Raw genomic sequence first — 14,821 nt, 5'->3', positions numbered from 1 at the left:
AACTCGTATTTTTATGTTTGAACCTAATTTTGATGGGTAAAGCTGGTCTTTGAGTTTCATTTTTAGCACCGTGTAATTTTGAATGGGTTTGAACACTACTGAACAATTGTGGTTACGTCAGTGTTACTAGATTTGATGAGTACCTTTCGTTTTATGACTTCCTCTTTCTCATGGTAGTTTTTATTTCATTCTATTTTTTTTGGAAAAGAAATTGAAAAAATAAAGAAAATTGAAAATGAAGAAAACAATAAATCATGATGAGAGCTCTTTCTTTTTTACTTTTCTTTGCAAAAAGTGAGAAAAAAGATTGAGAAGGAAAGCAGTAAAGGACTAAACTACCAAGATTGAACTTTCCGCCATGAATTTCAAATGAAATCCGTATTGGGAAAAAAATAGATGTCAGAACAAGAACTTCAAGGTGAAGTAATCCAATTCAATTCAATGCTCAAATTATGACTCCCATCCTGATAGAGATTTTTGGTTTTGAGGGGGTGGGGGTGGCAGAGAGGTGTCTGATGTTAACTGCATGTTATTTTTAGAGTGAGAAAAGATCAAAAAAAGACAACCCAAAGATTCACATGGTAGTTCTCCCGATTACTTCTAGTGAGACATGTGTCAATTACACTCTGAAGCGTTTATATTTTCATTTGAAAGAACAAGTTGTGTTTCGGACCGACCACATGAATTGATGAGAGCACGAAGAACGTTTCGCTTGAGTTTAGGTCAAGATTTTGTTTTCATGAACTGGGGGAATACATATGGATTTTAGATTAAGACATAGATCATGATGAAGTGGTTTGAAGAGCATAAGTCGAAGATTGAAAATCCAATATTTTCAAACTAGAAGATTTTCAAAAAGAAGGGAAAACTAAAATTAGCTTCTGCAGTTAGACTGATAATGTTAATCCCGATTAGCACGCGGTAGGAAATAAACACTATCCGGAAGTTTAAGGGAAGAGTGCCATGCTGCAAATGGATTCTGATGAAGATGGTGTTTTCATCTCCAAGAAAAAAAATTTCAGAACTAGTGAAAACTGATCCTCAAAGCAAGAAAATCTACAAAAATAGTGATCCCAGCAAGTTTTCTGATTCAAAACACACGTTTAAAATAGTGCGTTAATATTAGAAACCCAACTTTACTTATTTCTCAACAGGTGTTATGCAACCGATTTTGTTTCCATTTCAGATTGGATTTCTAATTCCGAGTCAACCTTATAAGATTGTTGCTTATAGCAACTTGTTTTGTCGCTTACCTATCTTTGCACACATTACAATAGATACCGCACAAAGGTGCGTTAGATGAAAAATAAAAAGATCCAGTTTCAGATCAAAAAAGACGCTTCACCCTGAGAGCCAGTGGAAGCAGCGCACCGATTAATCTTGCTCGTAAAAGAAGACGTTTCATAAAAATCTTCTCATCTTTCTCGCAGTGCTTTTTGCCTCTGAGAGGATATATGGAAAGGTGGGTGGAGTCCAAATAAAACTCTTTATGGGAAAATGGTTTAAATCAGACTTGTCAAAAATCAGGCCGGGCCGGGCCGGGCCTCGGGCCGGGCCGGGCCGAGATTTTCCGTGACCGGGCCGGGCCGGGCCGAAATTTCTCTTGGCCCGGCCCGGCCCGGTCGGCCCGGATTCAAAAATGGGTACCCATTTTTACCAAATTTTTTTTTGAAATTTTTCGAAAAAAAGAGTAAAAATGCTTAAATTATCATACATATTCACATTTTGATTCAATTTTAAATGTTTACTCGAAAACTATACTTTTTTCAAAAAAGTTCAAAAAATTTCCAAAAATTTTCAAAAAAAACATCAAAATTTCAAAAATGTTTCAAAAACTGTTTCAAAACGGGCCGAGCGGGCCGGGCCGGGCCGGGCCGAGATTTTTCCTGATTTTGGCCCGGCCCGGCCCGTGACAAGTCTGGTTTAAATAGTTCAGAATAGTTAGTTTACAGAGATAGAAAAGTTTCAGTTGTTAGTTTCGTTAAAAATATCTATCTTACCTGAAGTACCGACATTTGTTCGTAATTCATCCAGTGCAATGCTGGTTGTTGAGTATCTCGGTATAGAATGTCGAGTTCTCATCCTGGTTTCACGACGGAATTTCCCATCTCGCACGAATGGAGCTAACAGAAATGTATTGTTAGGTTTAGAAAATAACTTGTGAGGAGGTGGATGGGTTAACCAGAGGAAACGAGTAAATAGGAAGAAAAGGAGAAAGAGACTTTAAATAGACAGGTGAGTTCGGTTATTCAGAAGACAGGGGACATGAACAGATGCAGGGACACAACACCATAACAGACACCTGAGAAATTCAGAACGCGAACCCAAACCTTGTGTCATTTTTTGCCGTCGAATTTTTGTTGTCGTGTTTCTTTTTTCACAGAGCAAAATAGGAAGAAGAAAAAAGGAGAATAGAAGAAAGAAAGCGTCACAACAGAAGACCGAACTCAAGTGGAATGAACGAATGCAGAAATCTCGGAGATTTGTTTGTTAGGAGCCCCAACCCGATTAGTCGGAATGAATTATCAAATAAAACGATCAGTTGTTTAATTATTGAGAATTGTTGCGAATTCTGGATATTTTTAGAACGCACACTTTAAAAATCGGTACATAAAATTTTGAGTTGATGTCTATACTGATCGGTTTTGCCTATACATACGTTTTTTTTTAGAAAAGTCTATAAAGCGAACAAAAAAGCGCGAATAAAATACACGATGTTGATAAATTTCATGGAATTGAATTGGCGAAGAAAAAAAGTTGTCTCCTTGAGTGAGAAACACAAAGAAGAGTTATTGAAAACGGCAACATTCAAATTGGTCAAATGGAGAAAAACGAGGAAGACGGATCTTTTCTTATTCAGAAAAACGAGTGAAGTCCTCGGAAGTTTCCGGTACATGGAATATTTCAAAGAACCGGGAGGAAGTAGGTGGCGAACGGGTTTTTTGTTAAGAGAAGAAGCACAAAAGTTTGGAAGAGTGATGGTTGATTTTTCAGATGAATTTTAAAATCTTACTTTCAGGTTATAATAATAACAATGATATTAGAAAAAAAATGATTTCGCAAACTTTGAAGCTGTTAACATTATTGTTAAATATAAAAGAATCATTTTTAATAAAAAACATATTCTTTGATTCTTAGTTCTGAAGAGCAACCAAATTTTCCAAAATGTTGTTCGCTGTGCTTAATCAAGCGTGATTTCAGTATGAAGTCAATTTTTTACGTACTTGTTTTCATTCTTTTTATTACAATTTCTTGGTCTAGCAACTTCTAAACTCTTAAGAAGATATGAGTGTAGACACGTCAGAAACAGAAGAAAAAAGACGTTTCAAAATTTGTGAATAGTGTGCAGAATTCAACGAAAACGAAGATCAGGAAATTGAAGGGAGACGAGAGAATGATTCACGACTGCGAGTTTCTCAGTTCTAAAAAGTAGCAAATTTTCATGTGTTCCTAGGAAGAGTTTCTTTTTTGAAGTATGGACTGTAACTGGGATACAGTTTTCAGTACTTGAGTTGCTAACATGGATAGGATCGGATTAAACTCGAAAGTTCAAAAGTCAAAAAAAAAAGAAAGAAGAACAAAAAATTATACTGACGAAGGCCACTACGAATATAGACGTGAGAAAAAGGGGAGGGACGGAAAAAAGAAGAGGACAATCATGAAATGCAAAGTTTTGTGTAAAAGCATGGAATTGGAGGGCGTGTGGACAAGGAAAAGACAAGGAATTCAGTTGGCTTCAAGAGGTGCGAGAAGTGAGAAAAGTGCATTAGGAGAGGACTCTGCTCTGGAAAGTTTCCCGCCCTCCCGCTGTGTGGTGGACACCCCAATATTTTTGAATGAATTACTGAGTATAGGGGCAAGTTCGATGCAAATTTGATGAACTGGAATGATTTTAAAGTCTATACTGTTGCATGCTTTGTTGTTATTGCAACAATGCTTCAGGACCACTCCACTCAAGAGTGTCAGAAGGGTGGACATAGTTTTCCTTGAGAGTATATCCACGAAGAATCAAGAATATCTTGGCTGTGATAACTACTCTTATTTGGTGTTTCTTCCACAGCTGATATTTACTGATTTATACCAATAATGTTAATTTTATAAAGAATATTTTGGATTTTACTTCCTCCTTTTACCTTTTTGGAAAATGTCTGATAGATCGCATTATTAGATCTTCAACGCAGTATAGCAAAGATCGAAGAAAAGTAAAGATGTATGAATGACCTCTCAAGAATTTGGAAACTCAGACTAACCTATTTCAACCAATTATTTTAGTGGTGACGTTGGGGTATAAGATTGCAAATGCAAATTCAGGAAATTGGCTATTTCAGTGTGCCCTCTAGAACTTCCCTCACATACACACAATTGCAACGTCACGGACCGGTGACCCAGAAGCGAAAACGTGTGTTTGATCGGAAGAAACGCTTGTTCTTTTTCTCTCTCCCTTGTTTTCATCAAAAAGTTAGATACTTGGATCCGCGGCTTGTAACACAACTAATGGCATTACACACTATCAACAATGTCATAAACGTAAGATAAAAATTGAGGCGTCAAAAAAGAACGAGCAAGAAATTTGTTCTCTCCGGAAGACATCTGGTTACACTTGAAAATTATCCGTCCCCTCCCTCCCCCCACCCTTTCCATCGTTCTATTGCTAAATATAAGAACAACAACACACAGACGGTTATTAGAAGGGCGTTTAGTTTTTTGATAAAGTGCAATTCGGAGCACCATATGGAAAACTTCCGATACATTGTGATTCTGTCAAATGTGTCATCCCAGTGGCTAATCGAGTTTTGAAGACTCGAAATCCGATTCATGGTGAAGAAATAGTGCCATGTGGGAGATAACACTTTCCATGCAGTTTTTTATGGGAAGGGTCCAAAAATCACCTCATTAATAAATGCCGAGATGAACTACTCTCAATATCGGGTCTAGGTAAAAAAAACAACTCAAAAAGCGGATACTTCCACTTTTGAAATAACACAGATCAAACAATTTTACAGGAAATGTATTAACGTGTCTAGAATAAAAACCTCAGACGATACCTACTTTTTTCCTCAGGATTGAACAAATGAAAGCCGATGAAAACTTTAAAGTTGCAAATTAGAATTAATTTCTATTTAATTGCTACAAACTACCCATTTTGTATTCATCATCTAAAATTATTATTATTCAATTAAACACCGATCTGGCACATGAATAAAATTTTGGAGTATTTTTAAATAGGTAGGTGGGAATCCGAAAATCCAAATTTCAAAGACCTCCCAATCTCAAAAAGGTGTTATCCACAAAAGTTTGAATCAGGAAACACTGCACTTTTTCTTGGAACCAAGTTCTTTTTTGTTAGGTTCCTCTTTTTACACAAAAGCTCTCGTCTAGTCGCCGCCGAGAAACTTCCGGTACTCATTTTTCGGGGGTCCTTTGTTAAATTTTATAAAATGGCATGAAGGAAACAATTATACTATTTTTCACTAATCAGAGCAGTTTAATGGAATCTTATTTTTGAACAAATTGCAAATTGAACTAACCTTTATCACCGAAGTAATCACTCCCTCGACGTGAACCTCGGCGGGCCGAGGAACGGTTTGAGTCAAATCTGTTGAACGAGAACGCGTCAAGCATTTTACATCGAAAGAGTCTGAAAATAGAGCAAAATTTTTGAAGCGTAAATGAACCGACGAAAAAACTCGAATAAAAAATAGGGAGAGAATTGTTACATAAGCCAAACAATCAACCTGGAAGAACGTGTTATAAAAAAGAACGGAACTGAAAAATACGTAATCCGTTCAAAAAGATAGAAAAGAGAAAGAGAAAAAAGAGACCCTACTCAACTCACCACTACCGGCTCAAGAAATTTATCAAGATACTCGTCGGTCGACCTTCCTCTAATTCTTCGAATATCATATTTCTTTCTTTACTCATGAAAATTTGTGTTGCTTTTCTGACGAATAAGAAGAGGTTCAGTGACTCCGACAGAAGGAGTATGGACAAAAATACTAGCAATAAAAAATGCATAGAAAATCGTAATTTATTCAGACAAATGTTTATGGAACAAAAGGTAAACGTGAGAGCAAAAAGATAAGATGTGTACTATGGACTCATTAGGACAACTAATTTTAGTTTACTTCCTTATTACGAAAGGGAATAAAGCTGAGGGACAAATGTTTCTTGAATGATGTTCAATTTTTAAACATCTAAATTTCAAGATCTCGTTTACTATTTAGAGAATGAAAAGGATGTGATATACATTCATCTAATAAGCATATCACATAACACATCATAATAAGAAATCTGGTCACGTAGTCAAAATAAAAATCATGTGTCATCCGTAATTGGTGGTAATTTTCATCACTGTCTCGCTGAAAACAAAAAGTGACATTTCCTGTATCAAAATTTTGGTTCCTGTTTCTTCGTCAAAGCATCGCTGAAACATGCTGCTCCTCTGAAAGGCAAACGTGACTGGAAAATGACGTTTAGTGAAGACAAACACATTTACAAGGGTCCGACGACATAGAATTTTGGATTTGATAGATACAAAAAGATAAACAAGAGAAGGGAATCAGAGAGAAAGAAATAGGGAAGGGACGCTTTTTTCTCCAAATATTCTTGTCCATCCGGAAGCAAATAAAGATCAAGAAGAGCCTCCTCTTACTGGATAAACGAGAGAAAATGTGGTAAACGACTCAACTTCTAGATTGGAATCCAAGATGGAGAAAGGAAATCATGACTTGACCGTTTTATGACTTCCTTGAGAGTATGTATAGGTACGGAAATCCATCAGTGGAATTGGATGTTGAATGTTAGGTACTTTACCTACAGACTAAATTGTACGACTCAACAGAATAAAAAGTGGTATGGCGGAATTAACGAGCAAAATTCATCATAAAGTGAGCAACCAAACTTCTCACCCATTTTTTCATGATCTTTAGATTTTTGAAATTTTTGATTTTGCTGAAACCGTGTCAAGTTGACATGAAAATGGATTCAGCCACATGAATATTCTTCCGGAAAAAAAACTCTACGCAAATATTCAAAATCGTCGACCGAACTCAACAAAACGGATGTCTTCTGTTTTAAATCGGCTTGGAAACCAAACCAAAATGAGAAGAAGAGAACCGCGAAACGCGACGGCGCAAAATAAAATGCAAATTGAAAAACAATGGAGCGGTTTTTTAGTCTGAATTGAGCTCTTAAACATTCAACAAAATGAGCGAGATGATCCGATGATAAATGATTTTCTTGAATACACTTGACTCGAAAAAGCTCTTCTTAGCACACTTGTCCGGTTAGGAAGAGGGCAAAGACAGCTAATATTAAACCGAAATGTAGATGCTCTGAAGAAGGTTTTCACAACAACGCCTAAATTACAACTACTTGAACATCTCATTTTGACATCTCATCTTTTCTGAGACGACAAAATCCAACCCCTTTTTTCTCACCCCATTTTTCATTTTTATGTATCTTTTTTCCATTTTTTGAGACATGAAACGACAAAAATTGTGACAAGAAAAGGAAGGGTTCTGAATTTTCTTCGTTGAACAGATTCAATAATGTAAAAATGATGAGATACATATTTTCGATGACGAGAGTTTGACAGATTTGGGATGAATAACACTGAATATTGCTGTCAAGTGAATGTTTGGTTTTATGCTTCCAACCAGCCTAAAAAGAGTTGAGCTATTCAGACCAACGATTTTTAACAAAGGAGAGACACTATGCAAAATGACAGTGTGGGAAGCAGTGGTCTAGTACTTCAAATTAGGAAATTTGATGATTATTTCATTACTGTTTCCTGTTGTTCAAGAAAAAGCTTTGAAAGTTTTGATGGCTGATAATAATTCTTACTGCTAATTTTTTTAAATCACAGACATTCCGATCCTGTATCCAATATTCTTTCCAACCATGTACGAAGTCCGACAAGTCTTTTTCAGAACTTCTGAAAATTACGAAATACTGAAAATTTATTTGATTGGGAACAATTTATTCACTGAACAAACCCAACAAATTTAATGAAGAAAAAAAGACAAAAAATAGTAAAGCAAGCGTAGCACATTGAAATCATATCCAATTAAATGAGCGAAATTATAAAATGTTTGAGATTCCTTCAATTTGAAGTCTTTGGAGTGTCCATTTCGGCTTCGCACCATCCGCGCTCCTTATTCACACACTGGAAATTACGTTGTTTGAATAAATCAATAAATTGAAAAAAAAACAGGCTTGCTTACTTTTTTGTGGAACGATTTTTTACAATATTTGCAAGTGACAGGTAAACCTTTCAATTGTCTATGGCAAAAACAGCAAAATTTTGAAACATCGTATTCGTTCTTTTCTTGAGAATATTTGGTCATCACATTTCTATAAGTATTCATAAACTCGTTGGACAGGGAAGGGAGCTCAGGAAGAGGATAAAGCTTGGTGATGTCACGCGTACACTGAAACATTACAGTTTTCATAAATCAATACTTAGATTTTAATTATTTTACCAAGAGTGTCAATATATTGATGTCTATTGTGTCCAAATACAATTTTATGGAACGTTCCAGGTCGTCTCATGCAATGTCGAAAGCATCATCGTCTTTTTCGGTTTCTGTCATTTGGCTGTATCTGCAAATGAGTTCATGAAATGTAGCTGTAATTTTTAGATTTACAAACCTTTGGAGAATTTATTTTGCTTTCCACAAAAGACATTTTTTGGGGAAGGCATCTTTGATTTTCTAAAGTTCTAGAATCTTTTTGAAAACTTCCCAATATCCAGATTGTGGTTGAGAAGACTGAGTAGACTTTTTAGTATCACTGGATTGCGTTAAGAACTTCTCAACAAGTAAATCGTTTTCTCTTTCCAGCCTAAAATCGGTTTTTTCAGAACGTTGTTGTTTTGCAGCTCACTCTGTAATCCTTCCACATTTTCTGATAATTTTCTCTTCCATTTTTACTTTTCGACTGCTCCGCATTCTTCGCTGCTTCTACCTCTTCCATCAAATTGTTGACATTTGATGCGTATCTAAACTTTTTTCAAATTGATTATAGTATTTTCAATATTGTTATGAATTTCAATTTGCAACAGACGAAACTCATTTTCTGAGTACTATTTCTGAAACAGATACACGCAAGAAAGTAACTTACATTTTCGTTTTGTAAGATAATTGATTGATTGATTCTTTTGCATTCTTCAACTCTTCTTCCTCTTTCTTGTTTTTTTCAATTTCCTTTTTTAGCTGATCAATTTTTGAAGATAGTTTTGCATTCCTTTTCTTCAGTTTCTCCATCTCAATCTTCATTTTCCTATTTTCTCGTTTCAGATTTTTCGCGTTTTTCTTGATTCTTTTGGTTATCTCCAAAACAGCATATTTTGCAAGAAAAACATGAACCTTGAAATAGCAGTTAAGTAATTGTCGAGAATTTCCTCTTTCAGCAGTTACTTATTTCATACTTGTTTATATTTGAATTTTTCATTACAGTGATGTTTCCAGATTTAGATTCTTCTTGTTTTCGTTGAATGTTTTGACAGACTTCGATCAGTTTCTTCTTCAGAGTGTTAGCCTGAAAGCATGAAACGGATTTCTGTATTATTAGGTTGATTCATAATTTTCTGCAATTTTTCGATAAAACTTTGCTTCTATTTTTTTTAATCCAGAAAGACTTCTCGAATTCAAAATATTGTTTATCAGCACCGATGGTCTTCTGACAAGTTTTTGGTAGCATTCTGATTCTCTCCGCGTAGACCATCCATTTGAGATCATTTGAAGAGGGAACTTGCTTCTATTTGATATCCCCTTTTCATTCGGATTTTTTCCGGTTTAAATGACTTTGGAGTCAAGCAAAAAGTATTTTATCAGAGAGAAGAAGACTGGATAAGTACGTTGAATTGAAAAAACTGTCCAGCCAGATGGCAACAGTTTGTTGTGTGTTACTTTCTCAACACTTGAAAAAAGTGTTGTCATGCCAAAAATGTCTTTGTGTTATATCTCCCCGTCTTGGAGTCACATGATTTTAAGTTTATTGAAATTTGAAACGTGAACATCTGATGTTACTTCCCTTACATTGTTCAGGAGTTCCTACTACTTCTCCCAGAGTACTGAGTATCAGAGTCAAAAAACCACTTTTTTAGGTTTGAGAACACCCAGAGAGCGCAAATATCAGTCCACACATTGTACTTTCCTCACATCGTTAGAGTAAGAACTCCACTATTTGTTGTTAATGAATAAATAGCCCGACCATACGTGTGTTGGGTAGAAAAGTACTAAGAACCAACTTAGGTCCATGTGATGTGCCATCTCATATTGATTCAAAACGTGTGGTATGTAACGACGAATTTTCTCATTCCGATATATGGTTTCCATCTATGAACTACAATTACATAAGTCACCCTTAATAAAATTGACAACCTAAGGGTAGTTTGACACAGATTCGCTTATACGATTCCCTGCTATAACTCCAAATCTAGATCTGGCTGCTAAAAGTGAAGAACTTCTTAAGTCAAATCCAAGTTTCTTGTTTCGAATCTTTTGAATCAAACTGTATTTGCGTTAAAACAAAGAGACCTTTGTTAACATACATCAACAACTTTCTTTTGAATGACCTAGTTTTCAGACCAAAAACGAATGAAAACAAAATAACGTTTCAAAAACGCAAAAAGTTGCTTCTAAATCAAAGCTCCGCTCTCGGCGGGAAAAAGATCCATGAGTAAAACTTTGAAATTGAAACAAGTACTTGAGTTGGTCTACCAAACACAAAAAAGATCATATCGAAAAACGACTCCTGTGCCGAGAAATCAAAACGACAACCGGCAAGCTCGAAAATTGCAGAAAATTATGAATCAACCTAATACTTCGGTATGGAACATTTTTAAATGTACTACAGCTCGATTTTTGTGATGGTAAATTCGATTTGAAGTGAAACAAAGGAATTCTAGGCCGCCCGTGTTGAATTATTTCTAAAAACAAAACAGAAAGTGACCCCATAACTAAGGTTTTCATTTTGAAACTCACTTCGGCGGAACACTTCTTTGTTTCTTCTTGTTGGAAGCGTGCTTGTTTGATTTCATAATAATTTGTTAATTTTTTGGGATCATTCAATACGCTTGAAATGCGTGGTTGTGCGATTGGTAGACGATTGTAGTTTTCAAGCTCCATTTGAAAAAAAGCAATGTATCTGCACATCCATGGTGAAGACTCATGTAAACTTAATGAAATATGAAGAAATTCCGCATCCAGATGCTCGGTTTTTTCTGACTTTTCAATGTCTTGGCATAGCGAGCTACTGATCTAGCAGTATTAAGAACATTTTCCAGTCCAAAATTGAATTGTACCAGGCGTCTTAATGCTTCTACTTTAGATACTGTATCAACAGATTTGAACTTGTCCGGATGATATTTAGCTCGAAATTCACTACTTGTGACTTTGAAACTTTCTATAGATGCATTGAGTTTTTTAGTTTCTTCATTGAGTGTTTCACTCATAATCGCTTCAACGTCGGATTTTGGAGTCCCAAGTTCTGAAATGACTAGGAAAATTCAGATAGTGGATAAAGCATATTTCAAGAGAGCAGTCATGGAGAGATATGGTAAAGAGAGATATGGTAAAAAAATTATTTTGAAATGGAAAGGAAAAAGATAAAAAAAGAGGGGGTGAATGCTAGTAGAAAATAAAGAACACGTGGGAGTATAGAAAGTGTAGCCTTATTCAAAAGAACATGTGGTTGATAAGACGCAGACACGTGCTGTTTGTAAAAGGAGGTTGCCGGTCGATGAAATTATGAATAAAATAAATTCCATAATGAGAAAATAAAGAGCGCATTTTCAATATGTTTTGTAACAAACAAATCAAGAAGCAAACTGTGGTTAAAACAAAAAGCCCACTTGTTTTCTTCTCTTGATGTGCGCTGAACGCTGGAGCACGATTGCATTTCCCTGCAATTCACCGGCGAAACAAAAAATTTGATTTAAATTAAATAAAGGTTTTTATGTAGAATACAAAAGTTTAGGACCGATATTCACGTTTCGTATTAAAATGAATATGACAGATATTTAAAAATTGTCACATTTTTCTCGAAACATTATTCGTTTGAAGTTCGCTTTTATCAATTCAAGAAATTCCTCATCTCAGAACTTCTCTCAGAATGTTCTATTCCAAAATGTTTTTTGTTGGTCGAATATTGATTCTCTCCGTTCGAGAGCAGTGAGGAGACGCCAAGTTTCTCACTACTCGAGAATCTTACATTTCCATGGTAACATCCGCATGATATTTTTCTTTCATGGAGAAAATATTGAATTTCAATAGAAGCTTCGCTCGTTTTCGTATATACAATAAATTTACTCTGTTTGCTCTACAAGCTAACGAAAAAAAATAAAAACGGGCCTTGATGTATTGAAGAACCTTCTATTTACAGAACACCTTTTTACAACAATGTGTAAAAAAATATCAGACGAAGAAGACGTGCACAAACAACACTCCGGATTTACGTACTGTGAGCTATTTATCTCGAATATTCTACCGAAATTCTACTTGGCCTAAAATAGTTTGGATATTTCCACGGATTGACTTGGTTTTTTGCTGCACAATCTGCTCCATAAATCCGATAATGGCTGACGATGTACAAAAAGGGAGTATTTTAATTGTATCAAAAATTTCGGCATTATCTCATTCACATTCTTGAAATCGAACAACTTTTTTTTCAGGTTCCTCTCAAAAGTGAAACTAAAGATCAAAACAGCCTCCGTTATCTCAATTTGCCTCACGTTGCTGCAACGAAAGTTCTCTACAAAATGAGGGCAGTTGAAATGTAAGCAATTATGTATGATCAGAACTCATGACGCTATATATTATTTCAGTTTAAAGTTTTCACTCATTTCTGCTGTTACAAAGAGCAGGCGAAGTAAATATTTTAGCAACAAAAATTAATTTGGTATGGAACGAAACACTCCGTATCGATGTCCATTTCAGTGAACAAGTTTGTCTCAAATTGCACTTTTACACAGAAGAAGCCTTGGTTTTGGATGAAGATGGAAATCCAGTAATACCGCGAACGTACATACCCTCCACTGTATTGGCCGAATACTTCGAAGATAAGAAATATAAAATACGCGTTTTGAAAAATCGTGGTTACACCTTTGCAGAGTGGGCCAGACATATCCTTTTTATCTTCAACCGACAATTCATTCACTCCCTGATTCTGGAGAAGGAAAGTTCCCGATACAGTTATCAATTATTTAATGAAAATGATTTGAAACCATTGAGAGTATTTTTGCTGAACACTTGTCCTGATGCCTATGGTAAAACTGTGCTCAATATGTTGACTCGAGATTTGATGGTACCTAATCCGCCCAATTCTAGTTTAACACGTTCCCTAAGGACTGTATTCCTCTTGAATAGTTTTTCCCTACCGCATTGTGCAGGATACAGTGAAATAACATTAACAACATTACTCACTATCAATAACCATGGATTTTTCTTTCTGATCCAATGCTGTCTCTAGTAGAATGGAACCATTTTTTGAAGGCCTGGTATAGAGGATCCATTCCTAATCTTATGGTTCTGTCTGTGCAGATTAGAAGAATAGATGATCCCAGATTCCCACTAGCAAGACTTTTAAAAGAAGTTCCTTGGACACGTACTCAAAATCCCCCACGATACCCGGCAGATCTGAGTGAAATTGTGTCTGCGGCAAGATATTTGTGTACTGTGATTGTTTCTAAAGGAAATGGAATTAGTGCCGTCCGTCATAACTGTGCGTGCTCTTTTTGTTTGGTACTGGAAATAATATCAAAGAATGTTTGTACTTAGTGGAAATGCTTGTCTGTTCATCTGATCGTTTGACTTTATCTTCCTCAGAAATGATTCCTTCAGTATTTTTAATATGTGAATTTAATACACATGACTCCCACATTTTTTATATGGTAATTATTTTTATTGTAAATAATTTTTGTAATAAATGTTATTCTTGATTGCTCAATACAGTTAATTTTTTCACCTAAAAGTTTAACCCATGTTCAGTGTTTTCTGCAGATTCAGTTCAATACACGACAATATCCGTTTTCTTCATTTGCTTCCGGTTCTGTTTCTAAAGCATCATTTCAACTTAAGGAGTTAGTGCTGTAGGTTGATAATATGTTGATTCAGGAATGTTTTAAAGTAACTATAACAATTTGAAAATGTAGAAAAGCTTTAAGTCAATGCGTAATACCAAAATAGATTAATCCGTGTGATGTCATTTTGTTGGAAAAACTGTAAAAACATAAAAAATCACTTTGTTTTAAGATATGCAGTTGAAAAAACCCCGGGAAATGTTTCTGGCTTGTCCGACGAAAACGTGATTAACATAAAGATAATGTTTGAGCATATGCTTTATTGTGTTACCGTTTGCTTTTTCTCGAGACGTTCTCTGAACCAACCATTATTGTCTTTGAAAATATTTTTTATAGTCAGATCCTTTAATGACACAAGTATTCACACAGAAAATGTATTTAATCAATTTTGAGAAATTTTGCGATTTGTTAGTCAGTTATTTGAACAACAAATAAGTTTCAAGATTTGGTCGCTTACAGTCATCAGCATCTCATGAAAATGAATTATAAGGTAAGTCACTTTTTCCATTTTTCCAACACTTCAAACATGATGCTTTTTAAATAAAAGGATGAATTACTTCAATTCAAATTTGATTCATGTTAATGTACTGTTTTGAATATCATTCCCCTGAACATATTTTCTGCAGTGAGATGCAGTTCTAATATCCAATTTCTCACAAAACTATTTTTGCGTGACCGATTGAGTCAGCATCTTTTGAGCTGCATACTAGTGGCAATTGTTTTGAATAACACTCTCAT

At 35.3% G+C, this 14,821-nt stretch overlaps 1 protein-coding gene across 1 annotated transcript; it reads right to left on the bottom strand.

Moving 5' to 3' along the window:
• Positions 1-8,104: 8,104 nt before the first annotated feature.
• On the bottom strand, positions 8,105-11,132 carry GCK72_023628 (uncharacterized protein; the record flags this gene model as incomplete). Its single annotated transcript, XM_053735481.1, has 6 exons — positions 8,105-8,167; positions 8,226-8,432; positions 8,887-9,001; positions 9,124-9,368; positions 9,457-9,540; positions 10,989-11,132. 6 exons carry the CDS (start codon positions 11,130-11,132, stop codon positions 8,105-8,107), a joined length of 858 nt encoding a protein of 285 aa, XP_053579047.1.
• Between the last annotated feature and the right edge of the window lie 3,689 nt (positions 11,133-14,821).

This window comes from Caenorhabditis remanei, chromosome X, assembly GCF_010183535.1.
Source record: "Caenorhabditis remanei strain PX506 chromosome X, whole genome shotgun sequence".
In the NCBI taxonomy this organism is placed as follows: domain Eukaryota; kingdom Metazoa; phylum Nematoda; class Chromadorea; order Rhabditida; family Rhabditidae; genus Caenorhabditis; species Caenorhabditis remanei.
The sequence above is the reverse complement of the archived record's forward strand: the minus strand, read 5'-3'. Positions and strand labels throughout refer to the sequence as shown.